At 40.0% G+C, this 13,076-nt stretch overlaps 1 protein-coding gene across 7 annotated transcripts in view; it reads left to right on the forward strand.

The window, feature by feature from the left end:
• The window catches only part of micu3a (mitochondrial calcium uptake family, member 3a), a 188,389-nt gene that overhangs the window by 152,247 nt on the left and 23,066 nt on the right, over positions 1 to 13,076 (forward strand). For all 7 annotated transcript variants that reach the window (XM_039750913.1, XM_039750916.1, XM_039750917.1 and 4 more), the window contains 2 exons: positions 8,671 to 8,779; positions 10,343 to 10,500. In XM_039750913.1, the coding sequence (XP_039606847.1) occupies positions 8,671 to 8,779; positions 10,343 to 10,500 (267 nt within the window). The remainder of the gene's footprint in view (positions 1 to 8,670; positions 8,780 to 10,342; positions 10,501 to 13,076) is intronic.

The raw sequence follows: 13,076 nt of genomic DNA on the forward strand, positions 1-13,076 counted from the left end.
ACCATGAGATAAAAGGATGAAGCACAAGTATAGTCAAAATTCACACTAAAGATCATTAATAGTAATTGAAAAAATTACACATAAAAGCCATAACACGCCAGAAAAATCAGATTCAAACTGCAAATAAAGCATGAAAAGAAAAAAGATTATTATTATTAACTATTTCATTGAAAAATCCAAAAACTTCATTGCTTAGTTGTGTTGTGTAATGTATTAATTAGCGTGATGTCACAGATCATATGACCTGTGTGTGTCACTGGCCTAATAATAGCCATAGCAACTATGAACAACATAGACACAGATAAAACAAAAATTTGTGTGCAGTGACAGTTGGTTCTGATATTTAGTGTACTAGTGCAGTTAACATTATACAAAGTTATTGTCTGTTATACCTGCATTTTTATAACTCTTTAATTTAATATTGTTTTTTTATCAGTATGCTGCTGCTGGAGTATGTGAATTTCCCCTTGCGATTAATAAAGTGGCTGTCTGTCTATCTATATATCTAGTGCAGACTTCTTTTCATTTTTCAAAACAAACATCTAGTGTCAGTATATACCAGTCAAAGGGAAAAATTAGAAATACAAGAAATGCCATTAATTTTTAGCAATCTGAAGTTAGATTTGCCTTGTTTGGTATCTGAAAGCTATTTCTGATAAGATTTCTTCCAGTATTTATAATCTATAAGGCAGTGGTTTTCAAACTTTTTGACCTTGGGCCAGGTTTTACCTATTTTTGTTCAGTGATGGCCTTTTATTAACAGTTTTAATGTAAACTGCCCAGTATTTTCCCCTGAATGCCAACATGAACAAATAACAGTGAATACCTATTCAGCATTTAAAAACAGTGTAAATAAAAGATGAAATATGCATGATACCCATCTAGCAGTATCTTGACACACAGATGTTTAAAACTTAATCAAATTTAGTTTCCATTTCTCTTTTTAAGAGGTAACCTGGGTTCATCTGATTTTTACATGTTTATCAGAATCAGGGGTATTTGGAGAGAGTGCAGAGAGAAATATTTTTTAGTTTGCTTGCAACTGTCTTGTCTGGAATTTTTGTGCACATATCTGTTCCTCAAGACAAGAAGAGCTGTTCTGCAATTGTGTGAGCTGTCTTATATTTGGCAATTTAATGTGCAGTTAGATAATGCCCCAAGTGCCTGCTGGCTAGTTGTACAAATGCGTTAGAATGTTTTTGGTAAAGGCTCAAGAATTTCATTTTATCATTGAAAATGCTGAATGATTTACTTCTGTAAGTACCATTCTTTGTTTCTAAATGTCTTTGTAGTTTGGGGAGCTTCATTCTTTTATTTGGTAGTACATCACTGCAGATAATGTATAACAGCCTTTGCTCACCAATTATTACAATTATTATTATTTCCGGCGCCGCATCCGATTGGCAGCCTTTCCAGCAGCTCCGTATATGACTTTATCTTTTTACCTTTTTATCTCTATTTTTCTCTATTTCACTGATCACTTCTACCACTTTCTTTTATGTGGAATTGCTCCCTGGACACTTTTTACTATTTGACATGGATTTTTACGCTCCGAGAATCGCCTATTCAAGTAGTCCGCTTAAAGCACTGAGAAGAAATGCTTATGGCGGTGTGGTTCCTTATTTACCTGACGAGGTAAGAAGACGATATCGGGCAGCCGAGCGCAAAGATAAAAGATAAGATTAAATCAAGACAACTTGAGAGAAAATGGCGTTATAAACCGTCGGTGCCTTCTGTGATCCTGGGAAATGTAAACTCACTACCAAATAAGATCGACGAACTGGCTGTGCTGGTGAAAAATGTCAGAACCTACAGAGAATGCAGCTTGCTGTGTTTTAGTGAAACGTGGCTAACGTCTATCATCCCAGATGCTAACGTGGAGCTACCCGGGTTTAGCACAGTTAGAGCGGACAGAGACGCAAATACCTGTGGAAAGAAGAAAGGAGGAGGACTCGCTCTCTATGTCAATACAAAGTGGTGCAACTCAGAACATGTAAACGTTAAAATCTCCACTTGCTGCAAGGACATCGAACTGTTGGCCGTAAGTCTGCGTCCCTATTACTTGCCCAGAGAGTTTGGACACGTGATTGCTGTTATTGTTTACATCCCCTCAAACGAACGCGGAGATGGCGAGTGACATCATCCATTCCAGTTGCTAAGTTACAAACGCAGCACCCTGAGGCACTTGTGCTAATCGCTGGAGACTTTAACCATGTAACGCTGGACAAAACATTACCTGCCTTCTCCCAGTATGTGGATTGTAACACTCGGGGAAACAGGACTATTGACCTACTATATGCAAACGTTAAAGACGCATACAGGCCACCCCACTGCCTGCGCTTGGGAAAGCAGATCATAACCTGGTTCTGCTTCAGCCTCAATACAAACCAAGAGTGAGGCGCTACCTACAACTACACGCTCATTCAGGAAGTGGTCCCTGAGGCAGAGCAGGCTCTGAGAGACTGCTTTGGAACTACAGACTGGGATATATTGCTTGGGTCACATAGTGAGAACATTGAAGAGGCTGTTGAATGCACAACTGATTACATCAACTTCTGTATGGACATTGTAGTTCCAGTAAGAACAGTATGCTGCTATGCTAACAACAAGCCATGGATTACAAGTGACATCAAGGGCCTTTTGAACCAGAAGAAAAGGGCTTTTAAAGGTGGTGATAAGCATGAGCTCAAGTGCGTGCAGAAGGAACTCGAGTCCAGCTCAGGGCGAAAGAGCAGTACAGGAGAAAGCTGGAGCAGAAGTTGCAGAACAACAGCATGAAGGAAGTGTGGGATGGGATGAAGATTATCACTGGCTGCAGCTCAAGCGGGTGCCGCCATCGAGACAGACGTGGAGAGAGCAAACCAAATGAACAACTTCTTTAATAGGTTTGATCACAGTAACCCACTCTCACCTCGAGTACTGCATCCTCCAACCATCCTTCTGCTGATACCAGCATAGGTGAGACATCCCCACCCACAATTACAGCAGCCCAGGTGAGCAGAGAGCTGAAAAGACTTTGTGCCAGCAAAGCAGCGGGTCCAGATGGTGTATCGCCACGATTGCTGAAGGCCTGTGCGTTGGAACTGGGGAGTCCTCTACAGCGCATCTTCAACCTGAGCCTGGAACAGGGAGAGTCCCAAGGCTTTGGAAAACATCTTGTATCACTCCTGTCCCAAAGGTATCACGTCCTAGTGAGCTGAATGACTTCCGCCTGTTGCTCTGACGTCACATCTGATGAAGACCATGGAGCGGCTGCTGCTTCACCACCTGAGGCCACAGGTCCGCCACGCCCTCGACCCTCTGCAGTTCGCATACCAGGAGAAGGTGGGAGCGGAGGATGCCATCATCTATATGCTTCATCGATCCCTCTCCCACCTGGACAGAGGCAGTGGTGCTGTAAGAATTATGTTTTGGACTTCTCTAGCGCCTTCAACACCATCCAACCTCTGCTCCTTAGGGATAAGCTGACTGAGATGGGAGTAGATTCACACCTGTGGCATGGATTGTGGACTATCTTACAGACAGACCTCAATATGTGCGTCTTGGGAACTGCAGGTCTGACATTGTGTGCAGCAATACAGGGCGCCGAGGGGACTGTACTTTCTCGGTCCTGTTCAATCTATATACATCAGACTTCCAATATGACTCGAGTCCTGCCACGTGCAAAAGTTCGCTGATGACACTGCTATTGTGGGCTGCATCAGGAGTGGGCAGGAGGAGGAGTACAGAAAGTTAATCAAAGACTTTGTTAAATGGTGCGACTCAAACCACTTACACCTTAACACCAGCAAGACCAAGGAGCTGGTGGTGGATTTTAGGAGGCCCAGGCCCCTCATGGACCCTGTGATCATCAGAGGTGACTGTGTGCAGAGGGTGCAGATCTTTAAATATCTGGGAGTGCAGCTGGATGACAAATTGGACTGGACTGCCAATACTGATGCTCTATGTAAGAAAGGTCAGAGCAGACTATACTTTCTGAGAAGGTTGGCATCCTTCAACATCTGCAGTAAGATGCTGCAGATGTTCTACCAGACGGTTGTGGTGAGTGCCCTCTTCTACGCGGTGGTGTGCTGGGGTGGCAGCATAAAGATGAAAGACGCCTCACGCCTGGACAAACTTGTTAAGAAGGCAGGCTCCATTGTAGGATTAAAGTTGGACAGTTTAACATCTGTGGCAGAGCGACGGGCACTAAGCAAACTCCTGTCAATCATGAATAATCCACTGCATCCACTTAACAGTGTCATCTCCAGGCAGAGGAGTAGCTTCAGTGACAGACTTTTGTCACTGTCCTGCTCCACTGACAGACTGAGGAGATCGTTCCTCCCCACACTATGCGACTCTTCAATTCCACCGGGAGTAAATGCTAACATTAATTTTATTTTAATTTTTTCATTTTATTACTATTTAATTTAATATTGTTTCTTTGTATCAGTATACTGCTGCTGGATTATGTGAATTCCCCCTTGGGATTAATAAAGTATCTATCTATCTATCTATCTATCTATCTATCTGTCTGTCTGTCTGTCTGTCTGTCTGTCTGTCTGTCTGTAAAAGTAATCCTATATCTCAAAATCTGGGTTGTATGATCTTTTAATATTCCTGTTTGGTTCAGGTTTTTGGAACGAATCTAGTGTGGTTGATACAGAATGGGAAGCATCTGAAATAGGTAATGACGTGGCTCATTTGGACAACTTGCCCATGTTCATTGTTTTTTTTCTAATTATGCATGAGCTGTATAACTTCTGGTGGCACAGTGGTAGCGCTGCTGCCTCGCAGTTTGGAGACCCGGGTTCGCTTCCCTGGCCCTCCCTGCGTGGAGTTTGCATGTTCTCCCCGTGTTTGCGTGGGTTTCCTCCAGGCGCTCCGGTTTCCTCCCACGGTCCAAAGACATGCAGGTTAGGTGGATTGGTGATTCTAAATTGGCCCGAGTGTGTGCTTGGTGTGTGGGTGTGTTTGTGTGCGTCCTGCAGTGGGTTGGCACCCTGCCCGGGATTGGATCCTGCCTTGTGCCCTGTGTTGGCTGGGATTGGCTCCAGCAGACCCCCGTGACCCTGTGTTCGGATTCAGCGGGTTGGAAAATGGATGGATGTATAACTTCTCATAACTAAACCTTATGTCTGTTGTTTCAGTTACACAGTATGGAGGATAAAATTGTCACTTTGACTGGATGCAGCCCCTTAAATAAAGTGATGGCTGATTTAATTTTTTTTTTTAACTTGATTACTCATCTAGGGCATCCAGAGGCCCACAGGTTGAGAAGCACTTCTCTAAGCTATTTACTGTATCTTGTATGGATAGTTTTGGTTTGTTACAAAGGCTTCTTCCAATTATTCTGTGTTCCACAAAATTAAATACACTCTACCCTACTTAACTGTCATAATTAACAAAGTAGTAAACTGTTTGAACTGTAACTGTTCAAACCAAGTGTCTGCTAGAAAAATTACTAATTTTCAGTTTCTTTATTGTTTTCGTCTATGTTGAGATCACTCCTAAATATAACCCCACTGGTTACCAAGAGACATTAAAATACATACTTAGTGAATCTCATGATATATATTTTACATGGTTTACTTGTGTTCTTGTTTGCCTTCTTCCTTCTCTTTACATTTTCAATGTTTTTTTTCTTTGAAAACCTTTGCCCTAATTTTACAAGCTGAAATCACATTTGCAATGCTCATTTCTGTCCCAAACATTTCATGTGTTCTCCACACCTGTTCTCCAAAACATCCAATCACAAATTCAATCAGTTGCTACTCATCCATAGAGTATGTCATCATCTTTAGTAGTACTTCTAATTGATCCTTGTTCTTGGTTTGCTTTGTTATTTGGCTCCTCCCTTCTAGTGTGCAGAATTTTAACATTGAATTTGACCTTCCTAATATCTGAGAAGTCAACCATGAATATTGTGTACGGATGGCATTCTTTCTGTAATTTAGTGAACTTTACCCACACATTTTCCTAATAGCTGAGAAGCCAACCATGATCATTGTGCACTGGTGGTGTTCCTTCTGTAATTTAGTCCACTTGTGGCTCTTCACAGCTATTTTGAGTTCACAGACAGACATACAGAGTCTATCCTGGTAGCATTTGGCACATATAGAAATATACACTAATAAGGACATCACTCCATCATATACTCCAGCACACATGCACAGTTAATCATACAGGGTCAGTTTAGATTAGGCAAAAAACTAAGCTACACATTTGTTATAAGAACAGAAATTGTAGTTCCCAAAGAAAAACTTGTGCAGATATGTGGAGAAAGTGTGGATTCTTCATATTGATCAGGCTAGGATTTTAGCACATTCTGCAAGAGCTATTTTCTTCTTGTACACATCCAATGGCCACTCCTGATGGCAAAAAGGTCCTCAGTACAAGTTACTGAAATACCAACAGAGTTGTACACATGGCATGGAGCATGGATGGCTTGCGCAAACATCTGCAACACCAGTTCACTTCACTTACTGCTTACAGTCCTGCCTGACAAGTCAAATCATCTTTGTAACTGTAAAAGTAAAAACAAATTCAAGCAAGATAAGCAAAAAGTCACTTAGAGTAAGTATAAATTAACTGAACATAAGGTGTTCCCTAAATGTAACTCTATACTGTAACTTGCAATGCCTCCAGTTGAATAATCATGTACTTGGTATTGATGTTACACTTATAGCAACCTAATGTCTGCATTACCTGTAGATTATAATTATTAGCTGTTTCATTGATATTATAAATTTTTATCTGAGTACCACAATGGTCCATTTTAGCTTGTGACTTAAAACATAGCTTTTAAAGTCACCGTTGCGTACATCTTTCAAAACTTTTATTGTATGTTGGAGAAATATCAGCTACAATCGGTTATAGACCACCAACAACAAGTACAAAAAATTCAATATTTGCATCACTTGAGTTGCAGTCTGGTATCTATAAAAGCTATATAAGCCACTATAAACCTTTTGGCATTGGTTTTTAACTTCATGTTGTTGGAAAATGTTATAAAACATGCTTTTTATGTAATATACTAATACATGTATTTGCATTTTATTATCACTTTTTTGACATATTGTATTAAGAATATGTAATAAAAATGTGATAAATCTGCCTTTGATTAAGTAAATATGCTTGAATTTAAAAACATGTAACTAAGTCAAATACCACACCTAGATGCTATGTCCTGCATACATGTTCTAACTTGTAAAACAAAAGAAAAAATATATACATGAAATGATTGAAGCAAAACTTCTGTCATGAGTCTGCAGAATTTTCTTTGAATACTTTTTTTAACATAAGGTCACATGTTGTAAATAATATGAACTTTTGAAAATAAATGCTGTTGCATGGTCCTTTCTCTTTGACTTTGAAAGTGTTAAAGATCTCTTTTGAAATTTCTTTATATCCTAATGAATATCTTTTGGGCTTTAGATAATTCAATCCATTTCTCTTTTTCAGTGATGCACATATTCTTTTAGGTTTTGATGGTTCTGTTCCTGTATTATACTTAATGCTGTAGGTGGTCATTAGTAGACAGCTATTGTTGATCAAGTGGAACTTACCAGTAGGTTAAGAGATAATTCCAAAGAGTTCCGTGAAGAAAAAGTAGAATAGCATTGAACATAGCTCATTAGTTAGTGCAACAGAAAATGTCTGTTGTCAATGGAGTATGCTCCCAATAAAAGAATCTAGTGGTAGATGAACGCATCAGTGAAAATCAATGGGATTGGTGTTACAAGCAATCTTTCAGGCATTGGGATGTTTTGAATATATCCCCTTTGTTTGTGTTAATGCAAGTATCAGGTTAGTCTGTCTTAAAAAGCTTACAGAATGTTAGTTTTGTTTTAAATGTGTGTAGTTTGTTGGTGTTGACAAGGTGAATTGATGAAACAAGAGCTTCCCATGCTATTATTTCGATAACCTACTTTTAAACTTTAGACACTGTTTTTAAAACAACTTGCAAAAAGCAGTTTTAGAAAACATAGAATTGTAGCTGTATACTCTTTAACAATGTTTTAAGTAGACTTAAAATTGTGTTGTAATTTCAGCCTAAGCTTCAAATGTGAGATAATGGAAAAAATTAGACATTAAACGTGATTGTTTTCATTTTCAAGTTTACCTTTAATAGTAACAGGATTTAAAATTTAGTGGAAGTAAGGCCACAAGGACCCAGTGAATCTCTTGACATTCATAATTATTCTCAGCCATTTCAAGTGCTGGTACTAGTTATAAAACACCTAAGCCTCTAAATTCTGCCAGTTGCTATATAAGTCAATTTCTCAGTACATTTGTAAAGGCAAGGAAGAAAGTGCTAAGAAGCAAGTGAAAAACTAATAGTGAACAATGCAACTTCAGTCCTTCTCTCCTGGGGAAATAAGGAAAATCTATCCATGGGGTATTCCAGTTTAGTCCATTTATTAAGTTGTGAAGGGCTAGGGTGTCTCCATGCAGCATGCTAGTCTGTCATAATGCATCCTCACACACATTCACACTAGGTCAGTTTAGTATTACCAGTCAACCTAGCATGCACATCTTGGGGTATGCATTAAAATGAGTGCCTAGAGATGGGCATTTTACTTGATTTCTTTACATAGCACATACAGTGTTTTGGTTTGGCCTTTATTGCTTTTTCCATATGTGTTTTATGGTTTGGCGTCATTTACAAATATGCATTTTGAATTTCAGGGTATCACATTTGATGAATTCCGATCATTTTTCCAGTTTTTGAACAATCTGGAAGACTTTGCCATTGCAATGCAGATGTACAATTTTGCAAACAGGTCAGTTGGTCAAGGTGGGTATCTGTTTTATTATATTACCTGAATTACATTTTAGTAAACTACTAGATGATTTTTCTAGTTCAAGAAAATGGGATTCACAGCATCAGAAAGTTCACAAAATATGCCAGTTGAATTCAGATGTGACTGTTAAGTTATTTGTTTACAAATATAAAATTATAATATGTGGTTTGTTCCCATCTTGTACCCTGTGGTATCATGTAATGATGTGTTATCATGTAATGATGTGTAGGTAAGAATGCTGTGCTTCCTACTAATAAAAATAAATAAACATTTCTTATACCATTGTCAAACATTGCAAAATAAATTGAAGTCAATGGGAAAGCAGGAACTGAACTAGTTTTGAATGGCATTATAATGGTGCAATGGTATCTTAATTATCCCTGAGAGTTATGGATGCGTTTTCCAACTATGCTAGACTGATTATTGTGGCCAAAAATGTAATCTGATCTGACAGTGCCAAGCACTGTGCCGTAGGCAGAAAGACATAGAAAGACATTCCGTCTAAATACATAGACGGAATAATAACCACAAACAAAGTACAACAATTTGCCACAAATTAGCAATAATTAAAAAAAAAAAATGTATCATTGTGCTAATAGAGTTCTTAGCCGTACAACTAAATGGTGGCATGACTGGCTTGTTCTATTGATTGAAGTCACAGTAGTGGGTATAGCTGGGAGGGTATATCAGCTCCTGGATCTTTGCTCCAACACATAGCTAATTATGCATGCAAATGAGGCAAGTGGTGGTCCGCTAACAGAACACAGGGATCAGTGTTTTATATGAGGTGGCATGCAGGGTGGAAGGCTGGAGCATTGATGAGTTTGCATGCATGAAAGTTCTGTGCATGGCTGCTACAGCTCTGTGATTCCACAGTGGCCTCGTATAGCATCATGGGTTGCTGGCAAAAAAAAGTGTTCATCTAAGCCAGCTGCAAGTTGAATTTACAGGAAAATATTTGGTGAAAAAGTTCACTGGCAAATATAGCATATTCATTTTGAAAAGTTTCTTACCCTAACATTCTTGTTTTTATGAGGTATGAATTTATCTAGAGTTCCCAAAGGAAATACATTTCAGCAAAGGGATATTATGCTAATCCTAACTGATAGTTGAAATTTTGGAGAAAATGCAAATCTTGGCTAGCAATTTAAGGCAAATCTCTGTAGCTGTGAAATAGTTACGTTAACCACTGCTCTACAGTGCTCACTATAAAGGCAGATACATTAACTAAATTATGAAACAATTTCTGTTTTACCAAGGAATAAATATATCTAACCCAAATGATATATCTTTCGCAGATTGAATAATAACAAGACACCTAGCAGTAATGGCATTGTGTCTTTTGTGTTTCAGAAGCCATACGTGAAAAAAATATAAACAAATTAATTTAGCAAGAAATCCAAATGGGTATACATAAACATCTCAGGATTTTTATGTGAATTCTTAGTTCATCTGTGTAGTCTGACCTTGACCTACTTCTGGACACTAGTTAGATCAAGGCAATGATATGCATGTATATAATATCAATTTTATTGTCTCTCTTGTTTCTCTTACAGATGAGTTTAAGCGTGCAGTTTATGTAGCAACAGGTTTAAAACTTTCTCCACATTTGGTCAACACTGTCTTCAAAATCTTCGATGTGGACAGAGATGATCAGCTTAGCCACAAAGAATTTATTGGGATTATGAAGGACAGACTGCATAGAGGATCTCGAGTAAGCTCAGTTTTTAACCTAATAGCCTTAATACATCTTTGTAACTTTGTGTTGTCTAATTCACTTTTTTTGTGTAGTAGGACCATTCCTGTTTTGATCTGATGAATACTTGTATCTGTATGCAAAACAGTTTTGAACTTAACAAAAAACACTTTACCACAACTAGCATCATTTTACAGCTCAATTTAATTTCTCCTTTAATGACAGAAAGCTGGTGAGCTGAATTCTATTAATATTTAAAATTAAATGCAATACACTTTAGGGTGACATATTATAGACCAGACGATTTTCATGAGAATAAATGTCTGTCACATTTATACAAAACTATTATATATATATATATATATATATATATATATATATATATATATAGATAGATAGATAGTGCATCCGGAAAGTATTCACAGCGCATCACTATTTCCACATTTTGTTATGTTACAGCCTTATTCCAAAATGGATGAAATTCATTTTTTTCCTCAGAATTCTACACACAACACTCCATAATGACAACTTGAAAAAAGTTTACTTGAGGTTTTTGCAAATTTATTTAAAACAAAAAAAACTGAGAAGTCACATGTACATAAGTATTCACAGCCTTTGTTCAATACTTTCTCGATGCACCTTTGGCAGCAATTACAGCCTCAAGTCTGTCAAATATGATGCCACGAGCTTGGCACACCTATCCTTGGCCAGTTTCGCCCATTCCTCTTTGCAGCACCTCTCAAGCTCCATCAGGTTGGATGGGAAGCGTCGGTGCACAGCCAATTTAAGATCTCTCCAGAGGTTCAATCGGATTCAAGTCTGGGCTCTGGCTGGGCCACTCAAGGACATTCACAGAGTTGCCCTGAAGCCACTCCTTTGATATCTTGGCTGTGTGCTTAGGTTCGCTGTCCTGCTGAAAGATGAACCATCGCCCCAGTCTGAGGTCAAGAGCACTCTGGAGCAGGTTTTCAACCAGGATGTCTCTGTACATTGCTGCGGTCATCCTTCCCTTTATCCTGACTAGTCTCCCAGTTCCTGCTGCTGAAAAACATCCTCACAGCATGATGCTGCCACCATCATGCTTCACTTTAGGGATGGTATTGGCCTGGTGATGAGTGGTGCCTGGTTTCCTCCAAACGTGATGCCTGGCATTCACACCAAAGAGTTCAATCTTTGTCTCATCAGACCACAGAACTTTGTTTCTCATGGTCTGAGAGTCCTTCAGGTGCCTTTTGGCAAACTCTAGGCGGGCTGCCATGTGCCTTTTACTAAGGAGTGGCTTCCGTCTGGCCACTCTACCATACAGGCCTGATTGGTGGATTGCTGCAAAGATGGTTGTCCTTCTGGAAGGTTCTCCTCTCTCCACAGATGACTTCTGGAGCTCTGACAAAGTTACTATCGGGTTCTTGGTCACCTTCCTGACTAAGGCCCTTCTCTCCCGATCGCTCAGTTTAGATGGCCAGCCAGCTCTAGGAAGAGTCCTGGTGGTTTCGAGCTTCTTCCACTTACGGATGATGGAGGCCACTGTGCTCATTGGGACCTTCAAAGCAGCAGAAATTTTTCTGTAACCTTCCCCAGATTTGTGCCTCGAGACAATCCTGTCTTGGAGGTCTACAGACAATTCCTTTGACTTCATGCTTGGTTTGTACTCTGACATGAACTGTCAACTGTGGGACCTTATATAGACAGGTGTGTGCCTTTCCAAATCATGTCCAATCAACTGAATTTACCACAGGTGGTCTCCAATTAAGCTGCAGAAACATCTCAAGGGTGATCAGGGGAAACAGGATGCACCTGAGCTCAATTTTGAGCTTCATGGCAAATGATGTGAATACTTATGTACATGTAATTTCTCAGTTTTTCTATTTTTAATAAAGTTGCAAAAACCTCAAGTAAACTTTTTTCACGTTGTTATTATGGGGTGTTGTGTGTAGAATTCTGAGGAAAAAAATGAATTTAATCCATTTTGGAATAAGGCTGTAACATAACAAAATGTGGAAAAAGTGATGCGCTGTGAATACTTTCCGGATGCACTGTACTTACAGGTAGTCCCCAAGTTACGGACATCCAACCTATGACTTACGAACGGGGCCACAGCTGCGACTCATGTGCCTCAGTAACTGCCGCTCTGTCGTCTTCAGCCTACACTGCAAGCTGTGGCTGGATGGAGGCTGTAGGGAGGGCGATTTCTCTGCTTGCGTAGTGTAGTGTCTCTCGGGCAGCCTCTGGCGGCAAGCGGTGACCCGTGATACATATTCACCGGGGCCACAGCTATCGCTCGTGTGCAGGACAAATGCTTGATGGGGCGGTTCGCTGCCTACCCACCACACTGCCGCGGCTACTGCTCCTGACTGGACGCAGGCTGGATAGAGTGGAAAGGGGTGTTTCACTGCCCGCCCACCACACACGGCATAGTTCGTTCGTTCTCGGTGGGCGGCTGGTGATGCTGCAAGCGGTGACCCGGTTGTGGCTGAACAGAGGCCACTGAGGGTGAACAGGGAGGCGGGGGGTAGCATTGTAGTGTGCCTCGGTGGCTGCCTATTGAATGGGGGCAGTAGTGGGCGATTCACTACCTGCCTTTGGTCGCACTGTGT

The sequence above is a fragment of the Polypterus senegalus genome, chromosome 4 (assembly GCF_016835505.1).
Source record: "Polypterus senegalus isolate Bchr_013 chromosome 4, ASM1683550v1, whole genome shotgun sequence".
Taxonomy (NCBI): Eukaryota; Metazoa; Chordata; class Cladistia; order Polypteriformes; family Polypteridae; genus Polypterus; species Polypterus senegalus.